We start from the raw sequence: 19,471 nt of genomic DNA, 5'->3' as shown, positions 1-19,471 counted from the left end.
ATTCTTCTCCTCTGCTTAACCCATGGTAACCACTGATCCTTTCACTGTCTCCATAGTTTTTTCTTTTCCATGTCAAAAGACAATATTACAACAAATTTGTAGTTAAAGATCAAATTGTTTTTTATTTGTGATTCATGAATCAGGAAAGCATCCATTCTACAAAATACAGTGAGCACTTTCATGGGGCCATGGAAGAATAGTGGGTTTTGTAAGGAACAAAGAAACAGAACAGTAGGAAAAAAAACTGATTGATTAACATCAGATTACTTCAGGTTACTTTTCTAGAAAGGGTAAAGCAGAGAGAACTGGCCAGTGTGGTGGCTTACGCCTGTAATCTCAGCATTTTGGGAGGCCAAGGTAGGAGGATTGCTAGAGCTAAGGATTTTGAGACCAGCCTTGGCAACATAGTAAGATCTCCATCTCTACAAAAAAATAAAAATAAAAAATTAGCTGGGAGTGGTGGCATACATCTGTAGCCCCAGCTCCCCAGGAGGCTGAGCTGGGAGGATTGCTTGAGCCCCGGAGGTTGAGGCTGTAGTGAACCATGGTTGTGCCACTGCACTCCAGCCTGGGTGACAGAGCAGAGCAAGACCTGTTTCAAAAAAAAAAAAAAAAAAAAATGCAGAGAGGACTTCCTTACTCAGGTGAACCGGAATCTCAAGTTTTCAGGAAAAACTGCCCTGTTTGCAGATCTACCTCCTTCGTTAAAGTTTCAGTTTGATTAAGTGGTACTTAGCATGAGTGAGTCTTTTGGTTTGATCTGGTCTGCTGAGGCCTAGTATAGGAGCTCAGTCAACAACGGCCTCCTGAAATTTTTATTTAACATCCAGAATGACATATAGTTGAAATCATACATTATCTAGGTTTTTCAGATTGGCCTCTTTAAGATAAAATTTTAACCTATAAATTATGTTTGTGTCGAAAAAATATATCTGGGAAGATTGCCCTCTTGAACCAACTTGCAGATTCCTTCAGGGAGCTGGGAGAAAGGAAGGGGACTTGTGCAGATCATCAGCCAGCCCCTGGGCTTAGTGTGTTGATGTGTTGTGGCTGAATTGCTCTCACACCTTCCTTCCTCATGATATTTTTAACTGTATTGGACTAAGTCCACAGTGTAGAGTTATAAATAGGGCTTGAGGGAGTGACATGGTCATGCTAATAATTAGGTGCCTCTTCAACCCTGTGTCTGTAAATATGTGTTCCATGTTTGTTCATTGGAGAGGCCGAGTCCTGTGTGGGAGATAAGTTGGCTGGGCTTGGCACACGGCATTTAACAGAACAAAACCTTACCATTAACCAGACCCTAAAAGCCAGTTTGGTGATTACGTGTTGTTTTAAATCTCATCAGTCACTCTCTCCTCTAGTAGCTTATCAAAATATTTCTTCCAGTTTGGATCAGTTTCTGGCAGATACCTATCTTGATCTTGATACACTCCCAGTGATGTTGTAGTGCTTCTTACAGATTTGCCCTGGGCAACTGCCTAACTGGCCATTGCCAGCCTAACGTGTTCATCTGGCTCTTACCTGTGTGGAACTTAGACAGAGTTGGCTTTTCCTTCTTGACTTGGAGTTACAGTCCCTAAGGAAATAACTTGGATCTGTCCCTGACAAAGGAGGGGAAGCCCCTCCATGCCTGCACAATTCCCTTCTATATATTGTTCATGGATAGATGAACTGAAAAGATTTGTTTGCCACTTTCTGTTCTGCCTCCTGTCTTGAGTATTCCTCTGGGAGATAAAGAGTGGAAAGAGTCCAGATGCGGTGGCTCATGTCTGTAATCCCAGCACTTTGGAAAGCTGAGACAGGCAGATCACCTGAGGTCAGGAGTTCGAGACCAGCCTGACCAACATGGTGAAAACCCCGTCTACTAAAAACACACAAAAAATTAGCCAGGTGTGGTGGTGCATGCCTTTAATCCCAACTACTTGGGAAGCTGAGGCAGGAGAATCGCTTGAACCTGGGAGTCTGAAGTTGCAGTGAGCTGGGATTGCGCCATTACACTCCAGCCTGGGCAACAAAAGTGAAACTCCATCTCAAAAAAAAAAAAAAAAGTGGAAAAAGAGTGGAAAGAGGGTAGGAGAAGAAAGACTTAAGGATTTATGAAAAGGCAGACTTGGGTCTAGACACTCAGATGGAGCAACATCTATGAACATCTAGGAGGCCTGTCATCTTGGGCAGGGGTTAGCAAACACGTTCAGTAAAGAGCTAAATACTAAATATTTTAGACCTCGAGGGCCAGATGGTCTCCATCATGTCTACTCAACTCTGCCACTATAGCACGAAAGCAGCCATATGTAAATTGCAAAGGAAAGGGCATGGCTGTACTCTAGTAAAACTTTATTTATGGGCACATGCCCATTCTTACTTAGCTTGCTAGTCACACAGAGACATGTAGTGAGCTGCATGTGGCCTGTGGGTGGCAGTTTGCTGACCTGAGGTAGGATAATGTAAGAAACCTGATGTTAATAAGTTTTGTAGTATCTTTGCTGCCTGTGTATTCTCTGTAGAGATCCTTTTCATGCTCACTTAGCTAAGTGAAAAATAACTGGAAATGCTAAATGAATCCAATGAGTGGAAGGGAGTTGTGCTGACTTTTGGGCAGTAGAGAAGTATTCCCCCTGGAGGCTGGCTGGGATAGTGGCAGCAAACAGCAGAGTGAGAACCACAGGGCAATGAGAGACTGCTGGCTACACACCACAGATGCAGTCTTTCATTCTCTGCTGATACCCTGGTGGTTTTGTGTTTGGTTTTAAAAGGGGAAGCCAATCTTTTTTTTTTTTTAATTCTTTCAGCAAGGCAATTTACTTCTGCAGAAGGGTGCCACTTGCGTCAATCAAGATCACAAGAGCACAGAGAACAAAGGAGACCAGGGGGTTTTTATCCTTAACGCAGTCCCTATCTCTGTGCTACTCCCCCTTGGGCTGGGGTTGGACTGCACAATTTGAGCTGACCCGATTGGCTACTTGTACATATTTTTTTAAATATAGAAGGGGAGGGGGACAGAGGTGGAGGGTGTGAGATGTGCAGTTTCAGGGGAACATGGGGTACAGGTAACCAAGGGAACAGATGTGAGTTATTGATTAGAGCTGACGGGAAGAGGGTAGGCTGTTTATGGTAACTAGGGGCAAGGAAGAACAAGATAGTTGAGTTTGAGGACAAAGGATAAGAAAATTAACAAGCTAAACCCTATAAGAGAAACTTAGAAAGACTTATTGTGTCTTACATGACAGTTGAAGAAGCATCTATCTGTAGGGAATCCAGAAGGAGCGTTCATGAAGGTATTACAAGCCCGGAAGAAGCACACGAGCACTGAGCTGACTACTGAGCTGGAGGCGGCCTCAGACAGCAATGGCATCAACTTGTCAGGCTTTGGGAGTGAGCAGCTAGACATCAATGACGCACTAAATTACGTCTTGCCTTATTTCTCATAGAAAAATCTATAAGATGTAGAATCAATGTTGTTACTGTTAGGGACGAGCTGCCCCAGGAACCGCCCCCACAGTGCAGCTGACCCTTACCCCGAATACTCTGCAGCTGCATTCCTGAACCCTTATCTAGGTGCCACAGCAAGGTCGCCGACTTGCTACACTAAGCAAACCCTGCTTACAGCCCTCCAGGCGGCACAGGGAAGGTCACGAGAAATGTGGATAAATCTAAGTTATTCCCTCTTGTAAATTCCTCCGGTCATGAGATGATATGTGGTAAAGTTAACTGAAAAGACCAAGAAGCAGCTTCTCCACTCCTTCTGGGATCTCTATCTGGTTCGGCCTTCCTGCCACCACTCCTGCCTCCACCATGTCCATCAGGGTGACCCAGAAGTCCTACAAGGTGTCCACCTCTGGGCCCGGGGCCTTCAGCAGCCACTCCTACACGAGTGGGCCCAGTGTCCACATAAGCTCCTCAAGCTTCTCCCTAGTGGGCAGCAGCAGCTTCCAAGGTTGCCTGGGCGGAGGCTATGGTGGGGGCAGCGGCGTGGGCGGCATCACCACCATCACAGTCAACCAGAGCCTGCTGAGCCCTCTTAACCTGGAGGTGGACCCCAACATCCAGGCTGTGCGCACCCAGGAGAAGCAGCAGATCAAGACCCTCAACAACAAGTTTGCCTCCTTCATAGACAAGGTATGGTTCCTGGAGCAGCAGAACAAGATGCTGGAGACTAAGTGGAGCCTCCTGCAGCGGCAGAAGATGGCTCAGAGCAACATGGACAACATGTTCCAGAGCTACATCAACAACCTTAGGCGGCAGCTGAAGACTCTGGGCCAGGAGGGCGAGGAGAGCCAGCTGGACTCTGGGATGCAGAACATGAGTATCCATACAAAGACCACCAGTGGTTATGCAGGTGATCTGAGCTCGGCCTGTGGGGGCCTCCCTAGCCCCAGCTTTGGCTCTGGTGTGGGCTCCAGCTCCTTCAGCCACACCAGCACCACCAGGGCAGTGGTTGTGAAGAAGATCGAGACCCGTGATGGGAGGCTGGTGTCCTAGTCCTCTGACGTCCTGCCCAAGTGAACAGCTGCGGCAGCCCCTCCCAGCCTGCCCCTCCTGCGACTCTCCCAGAGAGCAGAAGGGAGCACAGGGAACGTGAGACCCACCTGAGGCCCAGCCCTAGCCCTCAACCCACCCACAGGGTAGTTTACTACCTGGGGACCCCCCATGCCTATGCCTTCAGCTACAAAACAATTCAATTGCTTTTTTTTTTTTTTTTTTTTGGTCCAAAATAAAACCTCTGCTAGCTCTGCCAACAGCTAACCTTATAGTTACCTGTTTTTTTCAAATGTAAAAGATGGGTATTCCGAAAAACCATACAAAGAGTCCCTCTCTTCAACCTGCATCCAAAAACTCATGAAATTAGAAACTGTCCAACCACAGGAAAACAGCCTGGCTAAGATTCAAAGTGTAGGCAAAAGCCTGCAGAGAGTGAACAGAATCCTCATGGGCCCAAGGAGCATCCAGAAAAGTCACTTCAAAGAGGTGGGAAAGCAGAGCAACAGGAAGGAACAGGGTGCCTGGGCATTTGTGGAGAATGCTGCCAAAGAAAAAAGGCTCAGGAGTCCAGCCCCAAGGGAGCTGGAACAGCCTCAAAGGCTCAGGAGTCCAGCCCCAAGGGAGCTGGAACAGCCTCACATAGAGCAGGGGCATGAGAAGTTAGCAGGAAACACCATCTATACCAAGCCTTCGTTCAACCAAGAGCATAAGGCAGCAGTCTTCTCTTTGCTGAAACCCTTCTCCATGGGCGTGCCTTCTATCTCCACCCCTGCAAAAGCCCTACCTGTGGTCAGAAACAGATTGAAAGACTTATCCATTTTGGTTTTAGAAAATGCAAAGTTGAGTTAAAACCAATCGTACATTCCAGAAGAATTCTCTCAGTAGACTTTGCTTGCAAAGAGGCCTCCAGTCTCTGCAGTGAAAAGCCTCATAAATGCCCCTTCACAAGGGGCTTTTTCATCTTTAGGAGACCTGAGTCTTCAGGAAAATCCTTTTCCGGGAGTATTTCTCCATCAGAATGTTTTAAAAGCACCACTGCAAGAAATGCCTTTGAACAAAACATTTTTATGGAAAACACTACTATGCCAGAAGGCACCATCTCTGAAAACACAACCTACAACCATCCTCCTGAGGGAGATTCTGCTGGGACTGCGTTCAACTTAGAGAAGACTGTGAAACACAGTGGGAATACAACAACATGGGCACTGGCCTGTCTCCCGAGCCCAAAAGCTTCAATTACCCATTGCTCTCGTCCCCAGGTGATCAGTTTGAAATTCAGCTAAACCAGCAGCTACGGCCCCTCATCCCCAATAATTATGTGAGAAGGCTCATTTCTCATGTTATCTGGACGTTGAAGATGGAGTGCTCTGAGACCCATGTGCAATTGGCCTATACCAAGCTCATCTCTAGGACAGGCCTCCTGATTCATCAGTGAGCAGCAAGAAGTAAAGATGTCCAAGGCAGAATGGGATAGGGACCAATGGAAAACTGAGAACTATATCAACGAAAGCACGGAAGCCCAGAGCAAACAGAAAGAGCAGAAGTCAAGTGAGGTGAGGACCACACAGAAACATGAAACCCAGATTTTCCTATCATTAAGCATCTTCCAGGAAGGTGCCCACACAGGAGAACCTGGGACTCCCAGACCATAGTTTGTCTTGGCCATGTAACTTCAGCCATGACAGTGATCTCCCACTTTGCTCATTTAGAGAGTGAAACAGGTTAGTACACAAGATAAACTGTAGGCCGGACATGATGGCTCATGCCTGTAATCCTAGCACTTTGGGAGGGTGAGGTAGGTGGATCACTTGAGGTCAGGAGTTTGAGACCAGCTTGGCCAACATGGTGAAACCCTGTCACCAAGGGGAAGCCAATCTTAATGCCCACCCATTTTCTTTGATAATGAAGCTGTATTATTTATATCTCAGAGAATTATTTCATTTCAGGTAATTTGTTGGAATTTTCCCTTCACATTTTTCAGTATTAATGATCTGTCCCCTCTTTGTAGTACTAGGCTAAAAATTCATTAATTTTTAGGTGATAAATAGCTGTTGTTAATAATTTATTTTATGTTTGTTTTATTAATTTATTTGTGCATATTTAACCATCTACCATAATTTTTACCTTGTATCAACAGGATTCTTACTACAGATTTAATGACCTTAACTACAGATGGGTCTCTTTGGATAACTGGACCTATAGCAAAGAATTTAAAATCCCCTTTGAAATTAGGTATGTATGTTTGTGGGTGTATTTTTATTATTATTTGAACTTTTCTTCTTTTTCTATCTTGGCAAAAATGTTGTGTTTTGTTTGTTTTTTTGTTTGTTTTGTTTTGTTTTGTTTGTTTAGGTTACATATCTGAGAGTTAAGTAAGATGAAAGCCTTGTACTATAAAAGTGAATATATTATTTATGTTTTGTTTTGTATATGAGGATGGTGCTACTAATCAACAGTCACCAAATTGTGTCTTATGGAGTCATTTTTCCAGTGGTTATGCTCTATGTAGTGCTAACCAGCCATTGAGACTATGACCTTGACCTATACTATGTGGTGAAGCCAGGAGGTGAAGCACAGGTACTGTTTTCAGTAATGTTCTGTTATTATAAGCAAATATTTCCATATGAGGCAGAATGTTACCCAAAGGTACCACCACTACTGCTAAATGAAAAAAAAATCCTTCTGTCCCTTTTATGTGATTTTTTTTTTTTTTTTGGTAATTATTTACTAGTCTTTTAAAGGGGGGAAAAGGCCAGAATATTGTTATCAATATCATGGAGTTACTGCTGTGCTCCAGGCTTTTATTTACAGATAATATTTAGAATATCTTTCGTAATAGTTCTATTTCACCTTGAACTCAACATATCCAATTGATTTTCCCCCTTAAAACTAACTTTATATTCTAACAGCTTCATTGTTTTTCTTAATGTAACACCATTTTCCAATCTATGTCTAAGGTGCTTTGGGCTTATTACATCTTTTCTTCATCTTCCTGTGTTCAGTCTGTTCTGGGTCTTGCAAATTTTTGTCTAACATTTCTCTTGGTTTGGCCCCTTCCATCTCATTTCCATCTTTCCATCTTTGCCTAGAAGAGTGCCAGGAAAGAGGCCAAAGCTGCCTAATCAAATTTCTTGCTTCGTTCTTTTATTCTCCAATCTTTTCAATTTAGAAACATTAGATTAATCATCCCAGAATATTGATTGTGCCAAGATAGGTATTCGTTCAAGAATAGCAAGTGTCTATTTTACTTGGCAAATCAAGTATAAACTTCTCACTTGTCTGTGAAAATACATCTGAAAGATGTCTGTCCCTGTAACACTGCCCGCACCTCTCTGCCCCTCGGATTTGTCCAGCTTTTTCCTCCTTAGCTCCCCAGCCCAAATTACACATATGAGTCAATTACCTAAAAGTAATTCATGCTGTCAGCACTTCCTTGTTTTGGTTTTGCTCTTTGCAGGGGTAAGGGGTTCCTGCAAAGAGCAAAGGGTATAAGGGGAGTAGAAATGCCTCCACCCAGTCATTTCTACCTAGTTAAAAAAAAAATACTTTATTGATATATAATTAACATATTGTACAATTCAGTCATTTAAAGTATATAATTCAATGGTTTTTAGTATACTTACAGTTACAAAACCATCACCACAATCAATTTTAGAACATTTTCCTCATCCCCCTGCAAAAAGTTACACCCATTAGCAGTCATTTCCCATTGCCCACTCCTCCTGCCCCTGAATTCTTACCCCAGCCCTAGGAACCACTAATTTACTTTCTGTCCCTCTGGATTTGCTTGTTCTGGATACCTCACATAAATGGAATCATACAATATGTGGGCCTTTGTGACCGCCTCTTTCACTTAGCATAATAATGTTTTCAAAGTTCATCCATGTTGTAGCATGTATCAGTACTTCATTCCTTTTTATTGTTGAATAGTATTTTATTGTATGAATACAACACATTTTATTTATTCTTCTCTTCATTAAGTTCTTGTTTCCATTTTGAAATCTTTTCTTATGAGATAAACTCTGATAGCACTTGTAGTTGTTCAACAATATTGCCAGCCAGCCACCAAATGCCAACCAGATTGCAGACTCCTTAAGTACAGGCACTGTTATAGTTTCCTGTAAGGCTTAGCAGAGTGCTGGGTGCATAATATTCACTTATAGATGATAGTTTTCTAACGTGTTCTCTTAGACAGGGTCAGTAAATGTAGTTTGTGAGAACGTTTTATGTCTATTATTTAACTTGGTTCTCATTTTTTTTTTTTTTTTTTTGAGATGGAATCTTGCAAGTGCAGTGGTGGGATGTCCACTCACTGCAACCTCCGCCTCCTGGGTTCAAGTGATTCTCCTGCCTCAGCCTCCCTAGTAGCTTGGATTACAGGCACCCGCCACCACGCCTGGCTAGTTTTTTGTAATTTTAGTAGAGACAGGGTTTTGCCATGTTGGCCAGGATGGTCTCGAACTCCTGACCTCAGGTGATCTGCCTGCCTAGGCTTCCCAAAGTGCTGGGATTACAGGCGTGAGCCACTGCTCCCGGCCTAACTTGGTTCTCATAATAGCTTTCTGAAGTATTAACTAGAAAAAGTCAATATATTTGGAAATTATAAGTTGTGCTCTTGGTTTTATGGTGATTTATTGATACATTATAGAGAAAGATAAGCTGGATCACTCAAAGGATGTAAGTATGTTTTAAAGCAGTACTTCTGAAAATGTCACTGGAAACTGCCTTTTAAGAACATATATTTTTTGTGGAATATTTATTTCTTTAGGCCTTAAATAATAAAAAAGAGACTTATCTAAGTTAATGCTTTACACATCTTGTTTTAAAAATCTTTTCTTTTTTTTAGCAAATGGCAAAAAGTAAATTTGATTCTTGAGGGAGTGGATACAGTTTCAAAAATCCTGTTCAATGAAGTCACTATTGGGGAAACAGACAATATGTTCAATAGATATGTAAGTATATAATGACATTAGGTTAAAAAAAACATTTATGTGTGTTTATGTTAATTGCTTTTGTGAGTAGAGAAAAGTAAATGCATAATTGGCCATGTGACAAATATGAGCTCATTAAAGCACTGGATGAGTTACTTGATTTCTGAGTTGCCACATCTGTGGAATAATGGAAACCTTACAAACCCCATGGGGTTAGTGTGGGGATTTAGTAAGCTAATTGTATAAGATGTTGGCAAGTTCTTAGCACATAGGAAGTGTTCAAAACATGCCAATCCCTCCTCTGCTGATACAGTTTCATTGGACAAATGATTTTAAAATAAAATGTCATTTCCTTTCTGGAATAGTTATATTAAGAGATTATATGCTGATCTTCCTTTCCTTTCAAAGGTAGACTTTTCAAAACAAAAATAACTCATTACTTAGAAATGCATGCTGTTCATACCGTAGAGGCAGGTTGTCATGAAGTGTCTAGGAAACCCTTGGCAGTTCAAGGCCACGTATAAGTAGACAGAGCAGACATTCCAGAGCTAAAGTTATTTTTTGCTCTATCCATTTCCCTAGGACCATCATTTTGCCAGGAAAAATAGAAGGAGAAGCCTAGAAACTTGGATTGGGTAGGAAAATATGCTTAGTTTTAACTAAAAGTGGGCAACTAAGTGATAGATACTACAGTGTTTCAGAGAAGTGTTCCCTCCTGCAAGGAGGCTAAACCTAGATCGGTGTTATATTATGTGTCTTTCATACAAAATGCCTTTATCTAAAATTTTACACACAAGACTACTTCCACATCATGGGTTTGTCTGTTTGTTCCCTTTAACTTAGAGCTTTGATATTACCAACGTGGTCAGGGACGTGAACTCCATTGAGCTGCGTTTCCAGTCAGCGGTGTTGTATGCAGCACAGCAGAGCAAAGCTCACACTCGCTACCAGGTTCCCCCAGACTGCCCTCCACTTGTGCAGAAGGGTGAATGCCATGTCAACTTTGTTCGGAAGGTAATGGTCTCTCAAACAGGTCGGGTTTTATTTTTGAGGACGGGATGTGCTGGCATATGAAATGCTTATTTGAAGACTCCCATGGCATTTCAGAAGTTAGGAATCTCTTTCCTGATCCCTTAGTGGGGTTTGAAAATTTGAAATAAGAACCAAAAGATTATTTGAAATATTGTGGAGAATCTTTATCTTTTTCTAAGTTTTCTTCCTGAAGCGTGTTCAGAACTTAGGTAACAGAAAAAGAAAGGAAAAGAAAAATATGTGGCTGATAATGGAACTTTACAAATTATTTTTTTAACATTTAAGTGTATCAAACTTTTCACCAGATTGTGAAAATGTATTAGTGATTCTTGTTTCTAGGAAGCCCTCTGCAAATATTAGTATATTTGATGATATGTTCTTGCATCTTACTGTCAGGTTCTCATAAAATCTAACAAAAAGATAACAAAGTCCACAAAAGTAATTATTTTTGTTAGAGTATGATTCCAGTCTAAGAGGACTTGGATCTGTTTTACTACATGATTGAATCAGTATTCTATGTGACATTTGGTTTTTTAATGTTTATTTCATTTTACTTCATATTTTAAAAATTTTAATTGTATAAACTGTACATAAAATTTATCACTTTAATAATTTTTAAGTGTACAGTTTAGTAGTGTTAAGTATATTTACATTAAGTAACCACAGAGCTTTCTCATCTTGCAAAACTGAAACTCTACCCATTACCCATTATATTATATTATACCCATTATTGTTTAAACAATAGCTCTCCATTTCCTTCTCCCCAGCCTCTTGCAACCAGCATTCTACTCTTTTCTTTTCTCTTTTTTTTTTTTTTGAGACTGGGTCACACTCTGTCGCCCAGGCTGGAGTACAGTGGTGCGATCACAACTCACCGCAGCCTCCACCTTCTGGGCTCAAGCGATGCTCCCACCTAGGTCTCTTGAGTAGCTAGGACTACAGGCGAACACCACCATGCCCAGATAATTTTTGTATTTTTTTTTGTAGAGACAGGATTTTGCCATGTTGCCCAGGCTGGTCTCTAACTCTAAGGCTCAAGCAATCTGCCCACTTTGGCCTCCCAAAGTGCCGGGATTACAGGTGTGAGCCACCATGCTTGGCCCATTCTACTCTTTTCTATGTGTTTGATTCCCCTAGAAATCTTATATAAGTGGAATCATACAGTATTTGTCTTTTTGTGACTGACTTATTTCACTTAGCATAATTTCCTCATGATTCATCCATGTTGTAGCATGTGAGAGAATTTCTTTACATTTTAAGGCTGAATAACATACCATTCTATGCATATACCACATTTTGTTTATCCATTCATCCGTTGACGGACATTTAGGTTGCTTCCACCTTTTGACTATTGTGAATAATGCTGCTATGAACATGGGTGTACAAATATCTTTACATGACCCTTCTTTCAGTTCTTTTGGATATATTCCCAGAAATGGTATGGTTGGATCATATGGTAATTCTATTTTTAATTTTTTGATGGATTGAATTTATTTATTTATTTATGTATGTATGTATTTGAGATGCAGTCTTGCTCTGTTGCTCAAGCTAGAGTGCAGTAGTGAGATCTCGGCTCACTGCAACCTCCGCCTCCCGTGTTAAAACAATTCTCTTGCCTCAGCCCCCTGAGTAGCTGGGATTCCAGGCATGCACCACCACACTTGGCTAATTTTTAAATTTTTAGTAGAGACGGAGTTTCGCCATGTTGGCCAGGCTGCTCTTGAACTCCTGACCTCAGGTGATCCAGCCGCCTCGGCCTCCCAAAGTGTTGGGATTACAGGCGTGAGCCATGAAATTTAGTTTTAACGACAAATGTAAGGATTGGGCTCATTGTGAAGATACTAAACATATTTTCCCAATACTCTTTAGGTAGAACTGTTACATTAGCTAATATGTTCTGATTAAATTAAGTGGCTCTTTTTCAGCTGGATTGATTTACTATTAAATTATGTTTCCTTAATATAAGTACTAGGATTAAAATTATACCTCCTCCTGTTTGATTCAATCTACCCAAACTTGTGTCAATGACCCATTGACCATTTGTTCAAATTACTGTAATAACAGCCTTAAAGTATTGCTTTGACAATTTTCAGTAGTCAAGTATCCCATGGAATATTTGTCTGCTTATAAGTTTGGATAAGATTTATCTTTTGATTTTTTGCCTTTGGCTTCCAATGACACAGTGGTTTAAATGCTAGAGGTTGTACTTTTTCCCTCTCCCCTTCCTTTTTTTTTTTTTTTTTTTTTTTTTTTTGAGATGGAGTCTCACTCTGTTGCCCAGACTGGAGTGCAGTGGCATGACCTCGGCTCACTGCAACCTCTGCCTCCCGGGTTCAAGTGATTCTCCTGCCTCGGCCTCCTGAGTAGCTGGGATTACAGGCGCCTGCCACCATGCCCAGCTAATTTTTGTATTTTTTTTTTTTTTTGAGACGGAGTCTTGCTCTGTTGCCCAGGCTGGAGTGCAGTGGCACAATCTCAGCTCACTGCAAGCTCCACCTCCTGGGTTCACGCCATTCTTTTGCCTCAGCCTCCCAAGTAGCTAGGACTACAGGCGCCTGCCACCATGCCCAGCTAATTTTTGTATTTTTAGTAGAGATGGGGTTTCACCATGTTGGCCAGGCTGCTCATGAACTCCTGACCTCAGGTGATCCACCCACCTTGGCCTCCCAAAGTGCTGGGATTACAGGCATGAGCTACTGTGCTGGCTTCCCGTTCCATTTTTAACCTTTATCAAAACTGAAACTATCCTGGATCCTAATGTGAAAAGTTACTTTTCAAGTCATCAATAAAGATAATATAAATGTTATACATATATCCATATGCTATTTTGCTCCACCCTCTATTCAATTTGTGGCATTTAAAACATACTCTCAAGTTATCTAGATAGAACATAGCCCTTTGTCACTAACATCAGGAATCAGATCCAGTTTTCTGCTATCACAATGTTTTGGACAGTAACCTCTGGGTAGACTTCCAGAACAATTGCAAGTTGCATCTAGGTATTTCTGACTAGATTGACATGGTCCAGTGGGAAGACACCTGAGTTGGAGACCAAGTGAAGAGTCTTGGGTCTGAATTCTGGCTTTGTGAACATAGAATAACTTGAGGTATGCCCATCATTTGTACATGGAGCTAATCCCTGATATAAAGATATAGTGAAATAACAATGTAAATGTACTTTGCATGTTGTAAAGTGCTATACAACCATTCAAAAAGTAGAGTGGTGATATCTATTTTGGAGGCTTATTACTATAATTACAGGTAATGAACAAGATGCTCAGCTTAGGTTATATGAAGTTAGTGGGGTCTTTACTTTAATCTCTTAATCCTGTTATCTTCATAAACTGAGACTGTACGTCACCTCAGGACCACTATTGTACAAATTGATTGTAGAACATGTGTGTTTGAACAATATGAAATCTGATTGTAAAACGTGTGTTTGAACAATATGATCAGTGCATCCTGAAAAAGAACAGAATAATGGCGATTTTCAGGGAAGAAGGGAAGATAACCATAACGCCTGACTGCCTGTGGGGTCAGGCAGAATAGAGCCATATTTATCTTCTTGCAGAAAGCCTATAAACGGATGTGCAAGTAGGAGAAATATCGCTGAATTCTTTTCCCAGCAAGGAGTAACCCTGGGGAAGGAATGCATTCCTGGGGGTAGGTCTGTAGACGGCCACCCTAGGAGTGTCTGTCTTATGCGGTTGAGATAAGGACTGAAATACACCCTGGTCTCCTGCAGTACCCTCAGGCTTACTAGGATTGGGAAATTCCAGCCTGGTAAATTCTGGTCAGACTGATTCTCTGCTCTCGAACCCTGTTTCCTGTTAAGATGTTTATCAAGACAATGCTTGCACAGCGGGACATAGACCCTCATCAGTAATTCTAATTTTGCCTTGCCTTGTGATCTTTATTGCCCTTTGAAGCATGTGATCTTTGTGACTTACTCCCTGTTTGTACACCCCCTCCCCTGTTAAAATCCCTAATAAAAACTTGCTGGTTTTGTGGCTTGGGGTTGTCATCACGGTCCTACCAATATGTGATGTCATCCCCAGAGGCCCAGCTGTAAAATTTCTCTCTTTGTACTCTTTCTGTTTATTTCTCAGACTGGCCGACACTTAGGGAAAATAGAAAAGAACCTATGTTGAAATATTGGGGGCTGGTTCCCCTGATACTCTCTTTCACCAGTTCTTTGAACCTCCACTTTCCCTGTAGCAACCTAAGTCCCCTCTTGTCTCTGCTTCCTTTTCTGTCCAGAATGGATAGTGGGACTCATCACTTCTGCTACCCTCTTACCAATGTTTGATGCCATCTTCCTTGTTTTCCGTTTACATCTCTGGCCGTTCCTTGTAAGTCTCTTTATCCACATCCTTGTTCTCCTAAAAGTTATATTATAGGGCCTTTCTCTGTTCTAGACTCTTTTCTCATTTTATACCCTCTCTAGGCTATCTCATTTTTCATTTCTTCCATAACAAATCTATTTGCCATTGTCTCCCAATATTGTGTCTTCCGCCCAACTTTTATTCAATTCCAGACCTTACATTCAGATGCTTATTTAGCATCATCACTTGTCTGATTCACAGGGACCTAAAGCTCAGTATGCGCCACACTGCACTTGTGATTTAAGTCCTTCTCCCAGGGTTCTGTCTCTTGCTGAATGGAATACTATCCACAACAGGTGCTCAAGCCAGAAACTTGAGTTTTTCTTGACACCGTTATCTCCTTTTTCTCTCTTCCAATCTATTGCTTAGTCCTCTTGATGATGTGAATAGTACCTCTTCAATAGCTCTTCAGTCTGTTCACATTTCATTTCTGCCACTATGTCTTGAGTTCAGTCATGCCTTGCATGAAATATTGCCCTGGTTGCCTAACTGGCATCCCTGAAACTTCACTTGCCTTCCTCTAGTTAATCATTTACAGAGCAGCTAGAATGGTCTTTTCAGAAAAAAATGATCACAGCACTGCTTTTCTTCAAACTCTTCAACAGCTTCTCATTGCCTTTAGGCCAGTGTCCATGGGTCTTAGATCTGTCTCGCCCATGCTCACTTCTCCAGTCGTCTCCCTGCCTCTTCCCATTGTTCTCTCTTCAGCTTCTGGAATGCATCATACTGTCCTGCACCTCCAGACCTTTGCACATGCTGTTCCTTCTGAAAGGAATGCTTCTGGGCTGGCACAGTGACTCATGACTGTAATCCCAGCACTTTGGGAGGCCAAGGCAGGTGGATCACTTGAGTTCAGGAGCTTAAGATCAGCTTGGACAACATGACAAAACCCCAAGTCTAAAAAAAAAATACAAAAATTAGCCTGTAGTCCCTGCCACTCAGGAGGCTGAGGTGGGAGGAGCCTGGAGGTTGAGGCTGCAGTGAGCCAAGATTGTGTCACTGTACTCCAGCCTGGGTGACAGAGTGAGACATCTCAAAAAAAAAAAAAAAAAGCTCCTGCTTGCCTTTGCCTGCTCACAGTGGATAAATGGTACTCACCCTTCAGGGTCTTTTTTTTTTTTCAGGAAAACTCATCTTGATACCCATCCTCCTCAACCTCTCACTGTATGTTCCCTGCCTATTTCCATTGTAAAACTCATTATACTTGTAATTATTTATTCAATGCTTGAATTTCATGCTTGACTGTGAGCATTATAAGCAGAAGAGCTGTGTCTGTTGTGTATATTGAAGTACTCCCAGCCTGAAACATAGAAGGCACTTCATAAATACTTCTTGAAGAGGTTAAGAGTGATTTGTAGCTCTTAGTGGGGAAAAGAGTCTCCCTCATAAGATGTTGATTATTTTGCTCTCCTTCTTTTCCCTATCTCCAATGAAAAAATTACAAATAGATACTAAAATTCTCCCATAAATGTCCCCAAGATGGTTTTCATTCTGAATATGAGAATCTGGTGCTTAAGTGGTAAATTTAGACAGATGTGGATGCTATAAAGTAACTTTAGTTCTTTGTTTTTCTCCATAGTAAAAACAAATTTATCTCTATCTTAGGTGAGTACAGAGCTAAGGAAATAATACCCAAATGACAACAGTTTGGCCAAATCTTCAGGTTCTATTTCACAAATGACTCCATCTAGAAGGATTTTAGTATTTCCTCTGGTGCTTGTTACTTTCTTTCCCCCCATAAAATGTATGACCCAAACTTGTTCCTTTTTAAAAGCTGAACTCATAGCTTTACTCATTTTAATTAACTGTTCTGAAAATATTTTTTTCTTTTAAGAAGTAGAAATTAGAAAACATTCTGTGTGAAAGGGATTTATTTTACAGAATTATTTCTTATTTTTGAATTTGAACTCTGTAACTTAATATGGAAGTTGAGTGTCATCAAGGGAGAGACAGGTACCCAGGTCAAATAAGACTGGATAAAATGTCTGCCTTGGCCACCTGTGTCAGGGGCTAAAGATCGAACTGATTGCTTTTGGGCTTCACGTTCAGAAACAAGGACTTCTGAATTCATACCTGAGGTTGGCAAGTTTAGCCAGAGCTTTTTAAAACCTATTTATAAGTGTTTGTCTTTCAATATGTTTCCTCATTCTTTTTTTTTTTTTTTTTTTTTTTTGAGACCGAGTTTCACTCTTGTTGCCCAGGCTGGAGTGCAGTGGTGCGATCTCAACTCACCATAACCTCCGCCTCCCGGGTTCAAGCAGTTCTCCTGCCTGAGCCTCCTGAGTAGTTGGGATTACAGGCAAACGCCACCACACCCAACTAATTTTGTATTTTTAGTAGAGATGGGGTTTCTCCATGTTGGTCAGGCTGGTCTTGAACTCCCAACCTCAGATGATCCACCCGCCTCGGCCTCCCAAAGTGTTGATATTACATGCGTGAGCCCCTGTGCCCGGCCTCCTCATTCTTTTTAATTATTACATGTAAGCACAATATTCTTTGTAGCTATTAGATTTAAATACAATGGTTAGGTTCAGAGATATTATAGAGAAGTTTAAAGAGGAACTATTGAGTTGCTTCAATGTAGTATGCATTTGAAGAATAAATGTACAACTCTTCATAGATTTTATGTTCTTAGAACATTTCTGCCAAATTTATCTGTTTCATAGGTTATGTGCAACATAGATATATTGGATATATTGAATATTGTATTAGTTATCTATTGTGATGTAACAAATTATGCCAAAACTTATCAGCTAAAACAACATTTATTGATGAGAACACATGGACACAGAGGGGAGCAACACACCCTGGGGCCTGCCGGAAGGTGGAGGGTGGGAGGAGAGAGAAGATCAGGAAAAATAACTCATGGGTACTAGGCTTAATAGCTGGATGATGAAATAATCTCTATGACAAACCCCATGACACAAGTTTACCTATATAACAAACCTGCACTTGTACCCCTGAACTTAAAAGTTAAAAAAAGAAAATATGTGGACTATAGGTTTTCTGATTTCTAAAAAATAACATAAACAAAACATTTATTATGGTAGCTTCTGTTAGTTAGGAATCTGAGTTGAGTGTGGCTCAGCTGGGTGCCTCTGGCTTAAGGTCTCTCTTGAGGTTATAGTCAAGCTGTCAGCCACGGCTGCAGTTGTCTCAAGGCTTGGCTCAAGTTGACTCAAGGCTGAAGAGTCTGTTTCTGAGCTCACTTGTAGTTATTGGCAGACCTCAGATTGCCCATATGGGTCTCTCCGCAGAGCTGCCCCATGACACAGAGGCTGGCTTCCCTCTTGGCCAAGAGAGGGCATGAGAGAGTACTCAAAATTCAAGGCTTAGTCTCTTATAACCTAATTAATAAAATCACATCATTTCTGCTATATGCTGGTGGTTAGAAGTGATTCACTAGGTCACTTCAAAGGGGGGATCATTGTGGGCCACCTCAGAGGCTGTGTATGGTGGTTGGGGGGCACACACACAGTTTTGCACTAACTTGTGGTCCCCCCAAATTCATATGTTGAAGTCCTAACCTCTGGTATCTCAGAATGTAATCATATTTGGAGAAGGTCTTTAAGGGGTGATTAAGATAAAATGAGGCAGTTAGGGTGGGCCCTATTCCAATACAACTAGTGTCCTTGTAAGAAGGGGACATTTGGACAATGGAGAGAGACACCAGGGATGCCTAGCACAGAAAAAGACCACGTGAGGACACAGTGCAAACAGAGGAGATCGGCCTCAGGAGGAACCAAACCTGCTGATAGCTTGATCTTGGACTTCACTGTGAGAAAATACATTTCCATTGTTTAAACCACTTAGTTTGTGATACTTTGTTATGGCTGCCATAGCAAACCTATATACACATATGTAACATTTTTAAAGAAAATGTTTTTCATAATGTTTAAATTTCACTGTAATCAGAATATATCTTCTTTTTCTCCTTGAAATTGCAGGAGCAATGTTCCTTTAGTTGGGACTGGGGGCCTTCCTTTCCTACCCAGGGAATCTGGAAAGATGTTAGAATTGAAGCCTATAATATTTGTCACCTGAACTACTTCACATTTTCCCCAATATACGGTAAGCTGAAAGATGTGATTTTTTTTTCTTTTTGAGTCTTCTTGTTATAAAAATTGGGTTTATAATTGAAATACAGAGGTATGTTTTTCAGAGATTTAGAGTTTTTAAAAACTTTTTGGTACAATCAATTTATAAAAGTAAAAAATAGGTACAAACTGATTTTACATGAAAATTGACAATATAAAGCAGATGTGTAGGTAGGTATCTTTTAGCATATTTTACAGGAAAAGGAAAAAATAAAATGGAAGAGCAGCTCCAAGTTTTCCTGAGATAAGTATTCTTTCTTGAAAGAACTGGGCCTGCTGGCTGGTGTTCCTTTTTGCTGCCTCTGTAGTCACTTTTAGTGTCAAATTCTTGCTTTGCTCACACCGTTAGACTGGCTTTCTGTCTCTGTACATTTTCTTCATAACCCGGAGCACTACTCTGAGGGCCCAGACACAAAGGCCCTGACACAACAGCCTTGTGAAGAGTTAAAAATAAACTGGAAGGTAAACAGGGCAAAAGAAAGATTTCTTTTCTTTTCTTTTCTTTTCTTTTTTTTTTGAGATGGAGTTTCACTCTTGTTGCCCA

General features: G+C 41.2%; 2 protein-coding genes across 3 annotated transcripts in view; both read left to right on the top strand.

Moving 5' to 3' along the window:
• The window catches only part of MANBA (mannosidase beta), a 129,354-nt gene that overhangs the window by 27,147 nt on the left and 82,736 nt on the right, over window positions 1-19,471 (top strand). The window contains exons 1-5 of one of the 2 annotated variants that reach the window (XM_055385419.2): window positions 5,933-6,035; window positions 6,620-6,714; window positions 9,329-9,434; window positions 10,257-10,427; window positions 18,778-18,901. In XM_055385419.2, the coding sequence (XP_055241394.2) occupies window positions 5,934-6,035; window positions 6,620-6,714; window positions 9,329-9,434; window positions 10,257-10,427; window positions 18,778-18,901 (598 nt within the window). In that variant the 5' untranslated portion in view covers window position 5,933. Of the gene's footprint in view, window positions 1-5,932; window positions 6,036-6,619; window positions 6,715-9,328; window positions 9,435-10,256; window positions 10,428-18,777; window positions 18,902-19,471 lie in introns of those variants that run through there. The other variant, XM_004040205.4, reaches the window with a different exon arrangement.
• On the top strand, window positions 4,840-5,331 carry LOC134758350 (leucine-rich repeat-containing protein 37A3-like). The gene has a single exon (XM_063705450.1). It carries the CDS (start codon window positions 4,840-4,842, stop codon window positions 5,329-5,331), a length of 492 nt encoding a protein of 163 aa, XP_063561520.1.

This window comes from Gorilla gorilla, chromosome 3 (assembly GCF_029281585.2).
Source record: "Gorilla gorilla gorilla isolate KB3781 chromosome 3, NHGRI_mGorGor1-v2.1_pri, whole genome shotgun sequence".
NCBI lineage: Eukaryota > Metazoa > Chordata > Mammalia > Primates > Hominidae > Gorilla > Gorilla gorilla.
The sequence above is the reverse complement of the archived record's forward strand: the minus strand, read 5'-3'. Positions and strand labels throughout refer to the sequence as shown.